The sequence below is a fragment of the Centropristis striata genome, chromosome 10, assembly GCF_030273125.1.
Source record: "Centropristis striata isolate RG_2023a ecotype Rhode Island chromosome 10, C.striata_1.0, whole genome shotgun sequence".
NCBI classification, from domain to species: domain Eukaryota; kingdom Metazoa; phylum Chordata; class Actinopteri; order Perciformes; family Serranidae; genus Centropristis; species Centropristis striata.
This window is the reverse complement of record NC_081526.1, coordinates 9,249,925-9,267,547: the sequence shown is the minus strand read 5'-3', so window position 1 is coordinate 9,267,547 and position 17,623 is coordinate 9,249,925. Positions and strand designations below refer to the sequence as shown.

The 17,623-nt window shown below is 36.9% G+C and overlaps 3 protein-coding genes across 4 annotated transcripts; 1 reads left to right on the top strand and 2 right to left on the bottom strand.

Moving 5' to 3' along the window:
• The first annotated feature begins 1,467 nt into the window (after window positions 1–1,467).
• On the top strand, window positions 1,468–5,115 carry mettl5 (methyltransferase 5, N6-adenosine). The gene is made up of 7 exons (XM_059343564.1): window positions 1,468–1,754; window positions 1,839–1,953; window positions 2,551–2,735; window positions 2,815–2,897; window positions 4,392–4,443; window positions 4,515–4,564; window positions 4,999–5,115. Exons 1-7 carry the CDS (start codon window positions 1,655–1,657, stop codon window positions 5,038–5,040), a joined length of 627 nt encoding a protein of 208 aa, XP_059199547.1. The 5' UTR covers window positions 1,468–1,654; the 3' UTR covers window positions 5,041–5,115.
• Window positions 4,656–11,415, bottom strand: ssb (small RNA binding exonuclease protection factor La). Its single transcript, XM_059343563.1, has 12 exons — window positions 11,262–11,415; window positions 9,761–9,827; window positions 9,571–9,674; window positions 8,063–8,237; window positions 7,718–7,825; window positions 7,525–7,628; window positions 6,547–6,618; window positions 6,402–6,444; window positions 6,163–6,303; window positions 5,880–6,066; window positions 5,303–5,440; window positions 4,656–5,217 (listed from the first exon to the last, which is right to left on the bottom strand). Exons 2-12 carry the CDS (start codon window positions 9,818–9,820, stop codon window positions 5,138–5,140), a joined length of 1,212 nt encoding a protein of 403 aa, XP_059199546.1. The 5' UTR covers window positions 9,821–9,827; window positions 11,262–11,415; the 3' UTR covers window positions 4,656–5,137.
• A 700-nt stretch (window positions 11,416–12,115) lies between these two features.
• On the bottom strand, window positions 12,116–17,347 carry klhl23 (kelch-like family member 23). Of its 2 annotated transcripts, XM_059343117.1 has the most exons (4): window positions 17,202–17,347; window positions 15,838–17,067; window positions 13,802–13,954; window positions 12,116–12,791 (listed from the first exon to the last, which is right to left on the bottom strand). In XM_059343117.1, the coding sequence occupies exons 1-4, from the start codon at window positions 17,206–17,208 to the stop codon at window positions 12,481–12,483; spliced, it is 1,701 nt and encodes a 566-aa protein (XP_059199100.1). In that variant the 5' UTR covers window positions 17,209–17,347; the 3' UTR covers window positions 12,116–12,480. The 2 variants fall into 2 exon arrangements, with proteins under 2 accessions (XP_059199100.1, XP_059199101.1); XM_059343118.1 differs by lacking the exon at window positions 13,802–13,954.
• Window positions 17,348–17,623: the final 276 nt, after the last annotated feature.

Genomic DNA, 17,623 nt, shown 5'->3' with positions numbered 1-17,623 from the left:
GCGATACGACGAGTTTTTTTTTTTTTTTTAAACTTTATTAAAGCAACATGGTGCAATACAAGACAATACGCCAACAAAACGCCGTCAGGGGGTTTGGTTTCAACCATAGACTGTATAAATATAAATAATATATATATATATATAATATAAATATAATATAAATATAAAATATTTCAACAATACAGAGCCAAGCTTTCATATCGTCACACTGTTAAAATAATCGCCTAAGTCATTTTTTGTCAAACATTTTTTTTTTTTTTGCCTAAATCATCTCCTCATGACGCCGGACACCTATGGTAAAATCGCCTACATCCTCAGTTGATCAGATCATGTGGTTTTACCCCTTTAAGATAATGGCCTATGTCAAGTGTGTGTATGTCAAAATAAAATGTGACTTAGGCTATTTTTTGAACATGCCTTTGTGACTTAAGCAAGATATGGTAACACGTCATTTTGAATGTGTCTACATAAGAGTAACATGAGCGGGTCATAAACATGACATGACAAGTATCATGGGCATTAATATTACTTTGAAGTAAAATTAATACTTTAAACTACTTTTTGGTCTTCTATAGTCGATGTATCTGTTTGTACCTCTGTATATGAACATGTGTACAATAAATAGTAACAGACTATAATTCATTTTTAGACATTGTACAGAGACACTGTATAATCAAATTCAAGTTTTCTATATTTATTGAAATTACATTTAATATAATTAAGCCTTATATAAGTATTTGACCAAGCGTCTTGTTGTTATGACATCTGTCTTTTTTAACCTGCCCAGTTTATGCATAGTCATCCGTGCTTGTTTTGTTTTGTTGTCTCTAGGAAACTGATAACCTCATGGTGGACTGCCCCTCCATCATAAGACTGATAAAGATGAAACATTATCTTGGTGCAACCTGCAACCCGTTGTGCAACCATACTGTGTGGAGGTCCGTAGCATCAATGTGTAGTCAAGTCAAGTCAAGTGAAAGTTTATTTATAGAGCACATTTAAAAACAACCTCAGTTGACCAAAGTGCTGTAAAGTTATCAAAATACAATACAAATCATACAAAAATATAGTAATACGTAAAAACAACAAAAACGATAAAATAATAATAAAAACTCAACTCATCTTAAAACAGAGTTAGAGTTTTAAAAAAGAAAATAGAAGAGTAAAAACTAAGTAAGTACTTAAGTGTATAGTATTAAATAGGAAAATTATCAGTTAAATTATCGATTTAAACAGACCCCCATTGTTACATGTTACATGAGACACTGTATTTCATGCAGTAGGCTACATTAATCAAATTTGATGATTCCAGCTTGTATTGATTATCTATCTATCTATCTATTATTCTGGCAGTCGTGATATCGGCAGTAACTACCTCATATTCTACAATGCCCGTTTGACGAAAAAAATAAAACAACAACAGTAAATGAATTTCATAAAACACAAAATGCATCCAGGAACTACCCACATGCGTTCCGGGGTCCAAGTCGGATTGTTTTGGTCGATGCACACACCCTTCCGGAAGTCGTCTTCAACCATGCTCAAAATACACACTTAATGCGACTTAAACTGAAGAATAATAACCGTTTGGAATACATTTTTTTGAGTTGTTGCAAAGGAATCACATAGGTTTGGGATATTCCTGTCGCCAGTAATGAAACTAAAAGAGTTAGAGAGTTGTCTCCAGCAGGTGGATGTGTTTGAAGAGCCCAAAATCCTCCTGGAGCAATATCCAACCAGTCCTCATATTGCTGGTGAGGTGGCAAACTGTGACCAGAGGAGAGTTAGCTGATGGCACATATTGTTCTAATTAACTGTGATTTGTTTTCCCCCAACAGCATGTATGCTTTATACGATCCAGAACACGTTTGATGACATTGAGGGTAAACTGGTGGCAGATCTGGGATGTGGCTGTGGAGTCCTCAGCATTGGAGCTGCGATGCTTGAGGCAGGGTGAGAGCATCTATATATATATATATCCTTTATTTAACCAGGTAAAAGTCTCGTTGAGATAAAAAAAAAAAAAAAAATCCTTTTCCAAGAGAGACCTGGCCAAGAAAGCAGCATAAAAAGTGACAAGTTACTTGTTTTTTTATATTCTTATTCTGTCTTCTATATATATGTGTCTGTATCTTGAGCTGCTGTGAAAATTAAATTTCCCCACTGCAGGATAAAAAAAGTCATACTGTATCTTATCTTATATTCTTAAAGCCTCTTAAACTGGTGCCATATTGATGAAAAGAATAAAATTGTGTTGGAGCCAATAATGACATTAACTGTACAAAAATATTACTTTTTATTTTCTTAATGCCCTCAAAACAAATTAAATGTATTTATCCTGGAAATGTAATTGTTCGCCCAGTTTTCCTTTTAATAAAATGTTGAACATCCACCAGAAATAGAAAAATCCATTATTGTTTGCAAAATTTGAAATGAAACATCTTTAACTTTATTGCCAAGACAAATAATTCCTGTGAATCCCAAAAGAATCTAAGAGTTACAGCTTGTATATAATTCCTGATGTAGCCTCATTCCTTCTCTCTTGTTTAGTTTGTGTGTCGGTTTCGACATTGATGACGACGCATTGGAAATATTCAGAAGAAATGCAGAAGAATTTGAGATTTCTAACGTGGATCTGGTGCAGTGTGACCTGTGTTCTCTGGAGGCAGAGGCTTACGCACAAAAGTTTGACACAGTAATCATGAATCCACCATTTGGGACAAAACACAACCAAGGTGAGTACACCGTTTAAAGGGATACAGTGATTCTTCGGGTCACATGTGGGTTTATGTTTGTTTGTATTCTTCATTCAAGGTATGGATATGAAGTTCTTAAGGGCCGCTTTAACAATGGCAAAGACGGCAGTGTATTCACTCCATAAAACATCAACACGAGAGGTACGTTCAGTATCCACACTAGATTTCTCACATCACATTTACAACGTTGTATTCCACAGAGCAGGTCCAGGTCAGCTGCAATTGCTCAACTTTTTTTTTTAAAGTGATTTTACATTACATGTAACTATTTTCTTTCAATGAAAAAGTGACAAAACTTGAGAGGAATGCTTTAACCCCTTATGCCTCACTTAAAAAAATATGCTCTGGTATCCTTAGAACAAAAGTATCTGTCAAACTGCGTTAAAATTACATATTATTTTCACCTTCACCAAATTATTTTTTTAACCAGCTTCAGTTCTGATCATCACTACCAGTGGTGAAGGAAGGATTCAGATCCTTTGAAGTAAAAGTACTAATACCACACTGTGAAATTACTTTAATACAAGTAAAAGTCGTGCATTCAAAGGTTACTTAAGTAAAAGAACAAAATAAAAAAAGTATCAGCATCAAAATGTACTTACAGTATCAAAAGTAAAAGTACTTGTTATGCAGAATGGACCCACTCAGATTGTTTTATATATTCAAAATATATTATTGATGCATTTATATAAGCAGCTTTTACAATTTCTCAAGGTAGAGCTCGTTTAAACTACTTAATATACTGCTATGTGCTCAAATAAATAAATAAAAATCTTATTTTAAGTGTAGTGGATATCTGCCTCAAAATGTAGTGGAGTAGAAGTATAAAGTTACATAAAATAGAAATACTCAAGTACAAGTACATCAAAATTGAACTTAAGTACAATACATGAGTAAACGTACTTTGTTACATTCCACCACTGACCACTATCAAATATTCATTCATGTTAACAATTTCAACTCTTTACATTACATGTCATTTAGCAGACGCTTTTGTCCAAAGCGACTTACAATAAGTGCATTCAACACCAGTTTGTGTACAAAATCCCAGTGTAGGTGGAAAAAACACATTTAATTAATTTCATTTCTGTGTTTTAAGTGCTGGTGTATAATAATGTAGATCTTTTTTTGGTCACAATCAATGATCAGCAAACATTGATTTAACTATATCAAACACTGCAGTGATCCATAATAACCATAGTTAAACCAGCATGTTTTTGCCTCTCAGGGCAAACATGAGGTAATGGCTCAATTTGGCAGAAAATAGTAAAAGAAACATTTTAAAACCAGGGCTCTAGATTGAAAGCCTGATCTAATAGAACGTGTTTCTATGCAGTAATAGCTGTTGGATCAAAACTTGTAGGTTTAATGGGGACATTTGTCCTCAAGGGTCTGTCTGTTTATTATAGGAGCTGAGGATCACTTTCCAAAGAAAAAAAGAAAACTTACAGCCATGCTGAAATGTATGCCATATGCATTAACACAGCAAAAATTAGCATCATTTAAAAGCCGTAAATTACCTTCATCATTAACTTTCATGTTAAGTCAGATCCCAATTCCTCATTTGTATCCCTTTGACTCAAGTCTGAAGACAAGACTTAACTGTTTTATGTGCAATTTCTCATCTGATTACAGCACATACAGAAGAAGGCAAATGACTGGGGAGTGAAAATGGAAGTAATAGCAGGTACAAACAATTCAGTTCCACTTTTCTGTAACAGAAAAAAATAAACACTGACTACGTCCTTTCTTTTACAGAACTAAGATATGACTTGCCGGCATCTTACAAGTTTCACAAAAAGAAATCGGTAAGAAAATACACTGTCACACTACTGAGGGAAAATGTGTTTTTGCTAACAGATGTCTCAAGCTGTAATTGACAAAATCCATTCACACAGATTCATTTTTATAAATGTTTTATTTGCTATTCACATATGCAAACTTAACAAAAAAAATAGCAAAGCAGATGTTCTCTCACTACTCACTGTAGGAAGTCTACAAGAAAAAAAAAAGAAAAAAAACACGATGGCACACAGATTCTAGATGTCACACAGGTCTTACAAAAACTACCAAACGTTCGGGTGTAATTAAATTACTGTCAAAGAGCAGATTTATATTTAATGATAAAATCAAAAACAATTTAAGAGAAGAAATATAGGTACACAAATAATGTGAGAGGCACAATATACAGGGACTTAAAAAGGCTGAAAACTGACGCCAAGCTTTGCAAATTGTTCTCTAGGTTGACATCCAGGTGGACTTCATACGATTCTCCAAAACCTGAAGCTTTCACTGGAATGGATTTAAGTGGCCTCTGAATTTTCACTGTTTATAATAAATGTTTTTACAAAACAAAAAACTCTTGAGTGGTGACCTTGTGACTAAGATCCATTTTCAGTTTTGGGAACCTTTGCTGCAGGACCGTCGTTGTCTTCTCGCTCTCTCTTTGGAGCTACAGGTGCTGGAGGAGGAGAATGATGTTAGAGTCGAAAAAATATCTTGCCCTCAAAGAAAATGTTGAAGCTACAAAAAGACGCCGAACTTACCATCGTCATCATCATCACTTTCAAATTTCGTCTTTTTGCCCTTAAACTGAGTTCTGCCGTGGTCTCTGCCGTGATCTCTGCCGCCTCTTCCTCCTCTCCGGCCTCCTCGTCCTCTACCACCTGATCTCCCTCTGCCTCCTTTAAAGGCAAACACGATACAGTCTTAGACCATTGTTTTCTTCAATTTTTTGTAGATTTTAATGCCTGGTACTACTAAACTAAAGATACATTTGCTTGGACAAATATAGCTGAAAACAAAAATAGCTCATAAGAGTTTAATTTAAGAGCTGATATCTAGACATTTTCCATGTTTTCTTGATAATTACCAAAATCAATATCAGGAAAACCATGGAAAATGGCTCTAAAATTAAACTCTTATGAGGTATTCTGGTTGTTATCATTATATTTGTCCAAACAAATGTACCTTTAGTTGTACCAGGCATTAAAATGAACAGTAAAGTTATGAAAACAATGGTGGTCTAATTATTTTTTCCATGACTACATCACTACAAAACCAAATAGATGAAATTACTTGATTTGTTTCACATCAGCTGCTGAGTGTGAAAGCAGTCCTTACCTCTGCCTTTAGACCTGCTGAAAGCTTCTTGTTGAGCTTCGATGATCTTCTTCAGTTCCTCCTTCTCCTCCTCTCCCTCCAGCACCTGCCATGTGACGCTGTTGTTCTTGATTTTTAATTCCCCTCCCTCGGCCCCTTTGGCCTTCTCAAACGCTTCCTTTGCATTCCCATCGAAAAGGAGGGTGCCCTTTATTGAAAGAAGAAAATATTTATAAAAAAATATTTTAACTACATTACGTCACTTTACCCTGTTTGTGAAACTGGTCGTAGAGAGTTTCCTTACCTCTTTGGCCCCTCTTGTAAAATTAACCCACTTTATCTTTCCATGGCCAGAGAACAAGTCATGAAAGTCCTCTCTTGAAACATCTTCAAGCTCTCCTGAAAACTTCAACAAGCGTTCTGTCTGTTCGTCCAAGAGCAGACCCTGCAAAACAAACGAGAAATTATTATTACTGTGACAAAAACTCATCCAAGTGAGTTATGTCAAATACATAAGCTTGTTAAAACTTAGGACGATCTTACCATTTCTTTTTCTTCTGTCTGTTTCTGCTGTTCTTCCTTGTCACTAGATAATATTTAGGAAGGAGTGGGGGGTCAGTAAGGTTGTTTTTTTTAAATAAAATGTACAGTATATTTTAGAACAGAAAGGTGTTAGTTGTGTACTCACTGTCGAGCTTTTGCCTTCGTCTCTGCTTTGAACTGTTTTCTCTCCTCTGCCTTCTTTGCATGGTAGTCTTCCCTGCAAGCAGGACATCAAATGTTATACACAGTGACATTTAAACGTTTGTATGGCTCTGGACAAATTAAATGTACATTTTTAAGATCAAAAGTTAAACTCTACAGAAAAGCAGATTACAAAAAGTACAGGCTGTTGACAGAAGATGTACAGGTGCATCTCAATAAATTAGAATATGACGGAAAAGTCAATTTCCAGTAGTTCAAGTCAAACAGCCCCAACCAAATATTGAGTCATATAGATGGACATACTTTTCAGAGGCCAACATTTCCATATTAAACATACTTTTTAAAATTGGTCTTTTGTAATATTACATTTTTTGAGACACTGAATTTTAGGTCTTCATTAAATATAAGCCATAATCATTATAATTAGAAGAAATTAAATAAATTAAGACACGAAATGTTTCATTCTGTGTGTAATGGATCTATATAATGTGTTATTTCCACTTTTTGAATTGAATTACTGACTTAAATGAACTTTTCTATGATATTCTAATTTATTGAGATGCACCTGTATATACCTACAGCTCATCTTATTTGCACATTTTGAGCAGTTTAGGGTCATTTTAAAATCATAGTACATGTAATTTTCTTCAAAGACAGACCCTATGTAGTTTAAAAAACAAAAGGCGGCTGTAAAATGTAGCTGTAATCATGGCAGGGAACCCCTCAGAACATGTCAAACCATTAATCCTGTAGCATGTTCATGTGTACGGCCACCAATTGGCCCCCAAAATAACTAAATATCTACTTTCATAATTAAGTTTCAAAGTATTCATTGACAATGAATGAAAAGTTAAAACGGTAATACTTAAATCTATAGGTCTGCACAGGTGTAAAACTTTTGCACATACTGCAACCGCATTTACTTTCTGCACATGAATCTTAGAGATGCAGTGCAACCTACCTTGATAGAACGAGCATGTCGTTGTCTTTGAATGACTTTACGTCTGAACGCTCTACGAACTGCTTAGATGACTCTTCTGTATCAAAGCAGATAAACACTGATCCCTGTAAAACAATAAATTCATTAGAAAAATATCCCCAAGTTCACTGGAAAAACACACAATTGGAGTTGTTCCATAATATATTTAATTTACCTTGAACTGCCTTTGCAGGTTTCTCCTCATCTGAATGTTTTCTATGGCGCCTTTCCCATTCAGCCACTCCTGAATCTCATCGAGGGAAGTTTCGAGCGGAAAGCCTTTCTAGATTAGAAAAGATATCAGAATGTGGGTTAAACAATAGAAAACCCCAGAACAGGATATGTGCGAATCCATTACGCAGCACTTATGTAATTTTAGCACAAACAGAGTGCCATAACATGAAGATGTTTGCTAAGAAAACATATTGTCTATATTTCTTATACAATATAAATACACTAAATACAAGGATAAATGTTATAAGAATTCTAAATTACTGTGCATGCGATTTAAAAAATTTACCATGTACACAGATTTGTTTTTAACAGCGTCTTTGTAGTCATCATTGATTTCGGGTAAGGGTTTGTTTGGAGACCTCCTGATTTTGGTCTTGTCTTCGCTCATTTCCAAGAGGCCGGTCTTTGATTTCTGGAGTGCTTCAACGATGACGCTGGTTTCTGTAGTTATAGACTTCAGTCTGGGAACAGAAGACAGACGTTTCAACAAAAACTCGACAACTGAATTACTACTGCACTTAAAGTAATTAGGCTTGATTAGAAAGTAAAAGTGCTGTCTCACAATGACTTCTGCCGACATAAATCTGCATATATACGGACTTCAGCCATATAGATTCATGTTCTCCAAGTCTAATGGCCTTATATACTGCTTGAATCCAGCTAAGTTTTCCTTTTTTTGTAGTGGTGTGCTTGTCTTTATGTGTGCATCATGTGGCTGCATTATTTGGCTGGTGATGAGTGCATTGCAGGGACAGGGTGAGGACAGGTGAGGACATGCGCTATTCCTGCTCTTGTTTGTCATGAGTCATGCAATGGGAATACAAACTGATTAGTCATCACTGTCTTTCCTCAACCTACAGTTTTCCGTCCGTCCTAAAAACGTATTTAAATAAAAAACTTCAGCCCCCTAGTCCTTGGTGAACATGACTTTTAGTTGTTGTTCTGCTATATTTCTAAATAAAAGCTTTACTATCTAGTATTTAGTCATATTTAGCTGGTGAGACCCCAATTAGGACCATCAAAGCAATATAGGAATTAGCAACTGATTAACTGTTTAAAACAATTTAGCCAAATTTTCTGAGGTGTTAATCATTTTGGGCAAGGTTTTTCAGGTTTAAAAGTCCATGCTGGTGAGAAGTTCATTACATTTTTGTCAGTGACACTCACCGTTGCAACAACATACAAGTCGTACACTAGAGAGGATTAGTTTTAGGTTGAAGGCGTGGTCACAATAGCAGAGAGCCATCCAAACAATGTAAACACAGCAGTGTGGTTGCAGGTAAACACTAGCATTACCTGCAGTACAGGTACAGTCAGAGACAGCCACTATTGTTAGTAAGACTCATCTGCCTTTATTTTAAGATCCTCCTGCACACGAACATCTCAACATGTAAGAGACAGCTACAACCTCTAGGGGGCGCTGAAGCTCAGGACTAGATGGGAGCTGAGGCAGAAGGTGTCTGATCATTTCATACCATCAATCAGCTTTTATTAATATGCTGCAGCTGAATTTCATCAGGTTGAATAAGTGGATTCCTTAGCTCAAATGTCAGTGTTAGAGCACAGGAGCAGAGTAAGTAAGGAAAGTGTTTAATAAGGGTTTATGGTAAACTGTAACTCTTGGTTAGGGCATGTGTGGGATGCCTTATGTAAGCAATTAAATAACTCTGAACTTCAACTCTAAACTGTGTTTAGCTTACACAAATGATTGCCATGAGTGAAAGAATGACTGAAATAAACTTGAGTTGTATATGATTAGTAGCTGAGAATATGATAAGGACGAGTACAACAAACCTGTTGAATTTGAGCATCGTCTCCAGAGGCACCCAGCCGTCATCGAGTTGCAGTTGTTCTTTAAGGAACTTGTCTCTGGGAAGATTGTGATCCCCAAAGTAGTACTAGAGGTGGGAATGGGAGACATTTTTAGAGCTGAATTTGACTGACATTTTTACAAAACATAAAATATATAATAAAATCGAAATACCTCTATTTGTCGTGCCACTTTCATCTCAGTTGGAGACATCTCTTCTTGCTTTTCTGCCATGATTGTTCTGTGTAGAAAACAGTAACTCAAACAATTAGGAACATATTTAAAATATTTTTTTTAAGGATGTGCGCATTTATGTGAATTACTTTTGGATAAAAACAAGAAGTATATCTATAAATCTTTCTGCTCATAAAGTAATAATTTAAGAAAATGTAAACTGAGCAAAATATTGTCACATGTGGGTATTTTCAGCTTTTCCGTTTAATATCAAACTAAATATTTTCGGGTTTTGGTCTGTTGATCATTTAAAACATTTACTTGGAGGAAGCCACTTTGGGGAAACAGGCATTTTATAAACCAATTACAATTTATTGAAAAAAATAATAATAATAATCACTGAAAACAATTATTAATCACCTTCCTTATATAGTTACATATATACATGCACATAAAATGATACACATTATTAACTCCCTAATGAAGAATGAGCTACAACAATGGCTAAATTGTATGACACTCTCTATTGAGCAAGCTTAGATCAAATATGTTTCCAAGGGGAAAGAAAGAAAATAAAGAGAGGTGGGGTTTTTTTCATTCTGTCAATGGTTCTTCAGTACTGAGTGTTTTGTCCCCAGTTTTTTCAGCAATCCAGACAGGCATCCTGACATTTGTAGGTTCACTAGTGATGCTTTCAGTCCTGTGAGCGCAGCAACTTAGATCCAATTCTTCATTGTATTTCTAACAGTCAGCTGTGTCTACATTTTCAAGATTTCTGCAAATTATCAGCAGAGCTAAACGCCACATGGGCTTTTCTTTTTTCTGATGTTGAGATTTTAGTGTACAAGCCTGTTAAAGCACTGTAAAGAGATTTGAACACACCCTTAAGCTGCCACAGCAGCTATTTCTTTTTAACTTAATGAGAGATTATTATTCTGTATAATAACTTTATAATTTGTTACAATTAAATTGCAGGAAAACAATCCAAAAACAACATTAAGCGGCTGGTTTTATAGCTTGAACAGCATGTTACAAGTGTATAAAATCGAATAAGTCAATTTAATACTAACTAAAATATAAATATAAGGTATAATTTGCAGTAACAGGAAATAGTTTCAGTTTATGCTGATGTAATGCTTCTGTAATGCTGAAGTAAATGCTAGCTGTATAGCTAACATGCTAGCTCAGTTTATATGTTGCAGCTGTGCACCGGCCGGCCACGCTGTGTGCTCGTACACTAAAAACCAAGTCACCCGGTTTATTAAGTCCAGCAACGACAAAGATACATGTTTTATTCAGTGTGGTATTTAGTTAGCCGTGAATTGCTTTGGTACGTAATGTTAAATCAGTCTTTTACACTCCAAACTAGCAAAAGCATGCTGCTGAAACATGCTAGGTCAGAATATCTACCGCTCTTTTGTAAACCGGCACAACATTTCCAAGGTACTATAATAAGAACTATAAAATGCCTTTTCACAAGACATTAAAAATGTATACTTACTACGCGGTGAATCTCTGCTAGCAGCACTTTGAGCCGTTCAAACCAAAAGTCTTCACTTCTTCTCTACTCGCACGTTGTGGAGACTGAACTGCGTGCTACGGAAAACACCGAGGGCCAAAAGAGAGGTCGTGTTCGCGCTAACGGCGCTGGCTCCAGCACTGTGTTGATCTGAGCAGCTGCAAAGTGACAGTCACCTACAGCAGGGGTCGACACCCTTCACTACGTCACACTGTTAAAATAATCGCCTAAGTCATTTTCTGTCAAAATTGTTTTTTTTTTTGCCTAAATCTCCTCACGACGCCGGCCACCTATGGTAAAATCGCCTACATCCTTAGTTGATCAGATCGTGACATCTAGATGTGATTTTACCCCTTTAAGATAATGGCCTATGTCAAGAGTGTGACTTAAGCGGATTTATTATGCCTAAATCAAAATAAAATGTGACTTAGGCAATTTTTTGAACATGCCTCCTTGTAACACTTTATTTTGGAGGTGTCTACATAAGAGTGACATGAGCGTTCCATAAACATGACATGGGATATGTCATGAACATAAATGACACTTTGAACTAACATTAATGCTCATGATATTTGTCATGTCATGTTTCTGTCAGGTTTGTGTGACTCTTATGTTACTATAAAAACATATTTTCCTTACCTTTACATTCAAACCAATGTCAGTAAACTCCTCATATCAGCAAAATCCTGAACACTTTACATAAAAGCGACTGTTTATACCATAATTAACAAATTCCAAAAGGTGTAGGGCATGTCAACATAAATGTCAGTGCTACTATTTAGATACATTGTGATGAAACTTTTCCAGATTAATTCAGGCAGATATTACATCATATGGGTAGTTATTTATTTAATCAAGTAATGGTACAGTTGTAATAAAAACAGTTATTTTGCTATTGCATCAATAGTCTGAGGTTGATTCTGTGTTTCAGTAAAGTGACTTTGAATAATACTCAGTTATAATAATTTTAATTCTCTCTTCAGTCTTTCCTTTCAAAATAAAATAAAAACAGATGCTCAAAGGTAAAGTTGTGAAGCCCCTGAGTTTTAAGTGAAATATTTGTTATTATATTGACAATTTGGCAAATGTGTAGCTCTCTAAATACAGAGCCATCTCAACATGTTGTGTGATAGTGTTCCAGACATTTGCAGACAGAATATTTGATCTATTTGGCACAAAATGATGTGATTAGGTTTTGACACTAAACACTGTAGACACAAACACTTCCATGTGACCTGGCTGGGCTTGGAAGGCTCCCCACAATCTCCCAAGAGTCCAACTCAGGGTCGTATTTCTCAATGCTCTGCAGATAAGTCCCCTTTGAGTAGGAATATCCTCCTGTTACATAAATACATCCATTAATGACCACCGCCCCACACTCCATCCTCCTCTCCTTCATCACTGATATTGGTCTCCATTCGTCTCTCTCCATGTCGTAGCAATCTGCGATGGCCGTCTGTCCTCCCACCAAATACAGCTTGTTGTCGAGAGACACCGAGCACAGCCCGTACTCTGAAAACAGAAAGACTTTTAATCAGAATGCAATACTCATGCCATACCTAAAGACCTATATAATGCAGATCAGCGATATAAACTGAGGGTTTTAGCAGCAAAGAAAATGATCACAGCCTTCTATAGGTCACTGGGTCCACAGACTGAAAAATGTCTACATGATGGAGCGAATGACTGCAAGTCTGCAGCTAACTATGGACTCTTTTACGCAAAGATGGAGCTGTATTTCACAATACCTGGTTGTTTGATGGATGGGATGATGTGATAGAATACCGTTGAAAAGAGATACCTATTTGAATTCCTCTTTGGAAAGTCTTGCTTAGCCACCATTGAAAGATATAATTTCCTCTGCCTGTTGTCGTTGCTAGTATTAATACTTTTGTACCTGTGAACTATTTTATTTCATAATTACCTATTCCTTAATTTAATCTACTTCTTGTACCTTTTTATTTAGTAATTTTATATACTTTTTCTTATTATCCCCTTTTATCTACTTATTTCACACCTCTTTTATTTACTTTGCTTTTATTATTTATGTATATGTATAAATAAATAACATGTTAATTTCTCTTCTATGCCATTTTTATTAGAACAATGATTCTGTTTATAGAACTGGATTTCACTCTCTGCACTGATATGTTTTGACATTTAAACAGAAACGTTTCATCATGTGTTTAAACCAGCAACATTCTCTGTTAACCTCTGATTGAAGATGACTTCATTGGGGGGGTGGGGGTCTCCCTGCAGATACATTTGATACATAATAATAATCATTTTTATTTTTTTCCTTTTTTTTCTGATTTATTTATTTGTCTATTCTCCCCTCATATTTTGTGTGTTGATGTTTATTATGATGTCCTTTATTAAAAGTCTTATGTCAGGAAATGTCTAAATGTTTAAAAATGCTTATGTTTGTAAAATGATTCAAATGCTAAAATAAAAACAAAAAAAAAATGCAATACTCATAAAGCATATTTTCATGAATTCATTCTCTTTTTCTTTTCTCATACCTGGATGGGGACTTATTGTAGTAATACTCCACTCGTTGACATCTGTCCTGTAGACTTGAATTTTGTCATAGGTGCAGTTTCCTCTGTATCCATAATGACCTCCAGTCACATAGATTTTATCTCCCATGACACACGCAGTGGCATTTCCCACACCTTCAAAGGAAACAGAAGTTATAAGTATAATTTGACAATGAATCATGTCTATAAATGTCAGTGACTTAAGATTTCGCAAAATGTTTACTAACAAATTAAATGAGAAGTTGGTTCATATTCCTCATATCACACGTATATTTCTCATAATATTATAGACCCCTTATCAGTCACCTTAGCGTCACACACAATTTCGTACGCATGTCATTTGCAGAAAGAATCAAAAGTAGGCATAAATACACCAGAAAACTTCAATCACTGCAAGAGTCATAATCTATTTTGAACATGTAGCGTTGTGCGGTGGGCTGCCAAAACCAAAAAGGTACTAATAAAAAAGTAATTGTTTTACCAAATACCATCAGCATTACCCCATTCTCTGATGTCAGTTTGGTATTAACTATTACATATCCCCAAGTGGCAAGTTGTTATGTTATCGAGAAAGCATTTTGACAGTAAAATTAAAAAAAGTTTGTAAGAAAGTAGTTTTTTTGCCAGCTGTTTTTCTTTGTGTTCACAGTGTTCTTATTGGTTGTCCATGTTTTTTGGAACCAGCAGCATGCACATTCTCAGTGTTTGTATACAAATATTTGCTCTATACAATCAGGCCTCTTTTTGCAATCAGAGAGTCTCCCCCTACTGGCCATCAGAGATATTGCAGGCTTAAGGCTATTTTGCACTGGCTTGCCTTTTTCAGGCCCGGAAGTTGCTGCTTGGCTAAAAGGTGATAAAATCCTTCATAACTTTGAGCCAAACAGTCAACAGATTTGGGTGATAATTCTGTGGATTTATCAATGCGAGTGACCACTTTCACAAACAAGTAGTCATTTGATCCAGTATTAGTATGAAAATATTGTTCAGTGCAGCTTTAGGTTGTAAAAAATGTGAAATCATGTATTATTTTTAACTCTGTTTCCCCCCTGACTTTCTTCTAGGTCTTAGCTGTATTTAGGCTCAAGAGACGATTCAGTTGTTATGACAACTGAAGCATATCCATGGGAACTGAGCAAACTCCAGCTAATGATGACGCACCCGAGATGTAGCTGACAGTAAGTGGAACTTGTGTAAAGAGTTTAGTCTGACTGCTATAGCTAAGGTCAAGAATGAACCTTTTAAGCCCAATACACTGCAAGAACACATCCAGATTTACATAAATAAATACTGACTCTCAATAAATCTCTATAAACAGATATCTACATATATTATTTTTGTCAGACTGATAGCTGATGGGCTCGTAGGTTGACTTTCAATCAGTAATCTAATCACAAGTTCCATTGAGAAGCAATTCAGGAGCTTTTAATAATGATCTTCATCAGCAGATTGAAGGTTAAGATTTAACTTTAAAACTCTGCTTTAAAGCCAACAAGTTCTTAAACTGCTCAGGAAAACAATGGGGAATTTGAACATTTACAATAGGACTGGATCCAAGTACTGTTTCCATCATTGATTAATCTTGGCATATCTTCCTGATTAATCATTTTGTCAATGAAATGTTAGAAAATAGTCTGCTTTAATTTCCAAGAGTCCAAAGCGAAAACTTTAATATGTTTCATCCAACTAACACCTAAAAATGTAAATCTATTCAGTTTATTATAATGTCTCACATTGAAGAAGCATGAAGCCATTAAATGTTTAGCTATTTAGCCTTAAAAACTAAAACAATTATTCAGTTATGCAGTCACTACATTTTCTGTCAACTAATCAATTAATCGACTAATCTTTGCAGCTGTAATCTACAATGCCAGGAAAACTATGCAAACACCATCTGCTGATGAAAAACATGTGATGTGATTTAACAGCTGCTAAGCTGACCCTGCAGTGACTTTGTTTTCTCTATATTTGTGTGTTCTTTCCTTTTCAATGCATATGTCACTTAATGTTTTGCATACCTTGGATCATTTTGGCCAAAGGGAGCCATTTCTTTTTCAAAGGATCATAACATTCTGTCTCTTGCTCGGGAGCTCCTCCTCTGTATCCTCCAATAGCATAAATGCAGCCGTGCAGAGCCACAGAGCAGTGGTAGTATCTGGCTGTGATCATGGGGCAACCCTCGGTCCATTCATCATAGTCACAGTTATAAACCGAAACTGTGTCCAGCGCCTCAACAGTGTTTGTTCTGTAACCACCAGTCACATAGATATTTGCTCCCAGTAAACTGACGCTGTAGCTCTCTCTTGCAGGGTCAGGCATGTCTTTTCCTTGCACCCAGGTGTTGCTGATAGGATCCCATATGTGAACTTCACATAGAGGGTGCCAGTAGTAACCGCCGATGATATACATGCTGGAGGACATTTTTCTGCTTGCAGACATCACTTTGCCATTGGATCTTAAAGCCTGAACGATCATAGATTTAAACTTCCCTTCACTTTTCAGCAAACAATGTCTGTGCATCTCTAAAGTAGCTTTGAAGTAAATCTCATCCAGGTCCGCATGGATGGAGTGCAGCAACTCTGCAGCACATTGCACACGGTTATCCAAGTCATGGGTCACCCATTTGGCCACAGCATCAATCAGCACATCATCCCTCTGCACGGTGAGGTTCTGAGCAGCCAAAACGGATCCCATCCTCTCACGATCCAGCTCGAGGAACTCATCCTGCTGAATGACCTCTGAGAACCTGCTCAGCATCATCCTGCGGGCCTCCCTCTCCAGGCCGGGACACAGGTGCAGCTGTGCAAAAGCGTGCATCCCCAAACAGTTGTCCACATCCAGGAGGCGAATGAGAAACTCCTCGCATGCTTGTTTGACAGAAATGAACTGCAGGAGGTCTGCAGCCTCCAGCAGACTCTGCACGTTGCTCTCAGTGATGCACACCTGAGCTGTGTACACATAGTTCACCAAAGCAGCCAGGACGCTGCAGTCCACCCCGGTGAGCTTGATGACGCTGTTCGACCTCTCCCTCATGTCAGCTGTGAACATAACTTTGAAATAGGAGCTGCGGGCGGACAGCAGTGCTTTGTGGCAGTGAAACACCTGCCCGGACTCGCCACACTGCAGAGTAACATCAGTAAACAGGCCACTAATGTAGAAATGCCTGAGAGCATCCAGGAGCTCCACTGGATGGTCACCGTCACAGAAGTCATATGTGTAGATTTCAGCTTGCTTGTGTGACATGGTATCTGGGGGAAATGCATGGAAATATGTCAGAGGTCAAATCAGCTGGCAGTAAAGCAAAGCAATAGCGTCAATGTCCGATTATTTACCATTAAATCCATACAGAGAAGGCGACATTCATGAGAAACTACAAGCTTACCTCTCATCCTATTTCCATGAATGACCCGTGCTGTTCACTCGACAGTGTCCTCTCTCTCTGAACGCTCCTCTTCAAAAAAAAAAAACAACACACACACGGACCTCAATTTAGCTCGTGCTGCACTGTCGCGAGCAGATCCTATTTTGGTATTTGTGCAGCGTCCATCCTCCTCCTCCTCCCCCTCCTCTTCTCTCCACCACCAGCAGGTCCTTGACAAAACCAAGCAACCTTTCAGAGGATTCACCCAACACCGCTATTTTCTCTGCGAGCCTAAATATAACCTCCATACACGGTCTCGTGATGCGCGCTCGGACGGCGCATTAGAGGAGCCGACAGGCGGAGAAGACGCTCCACTAACAGCAAACAAATCTTATACAAATGAGCGTCGCCTTCATTGCAGCACCGACAAGAAGCCGTCATTC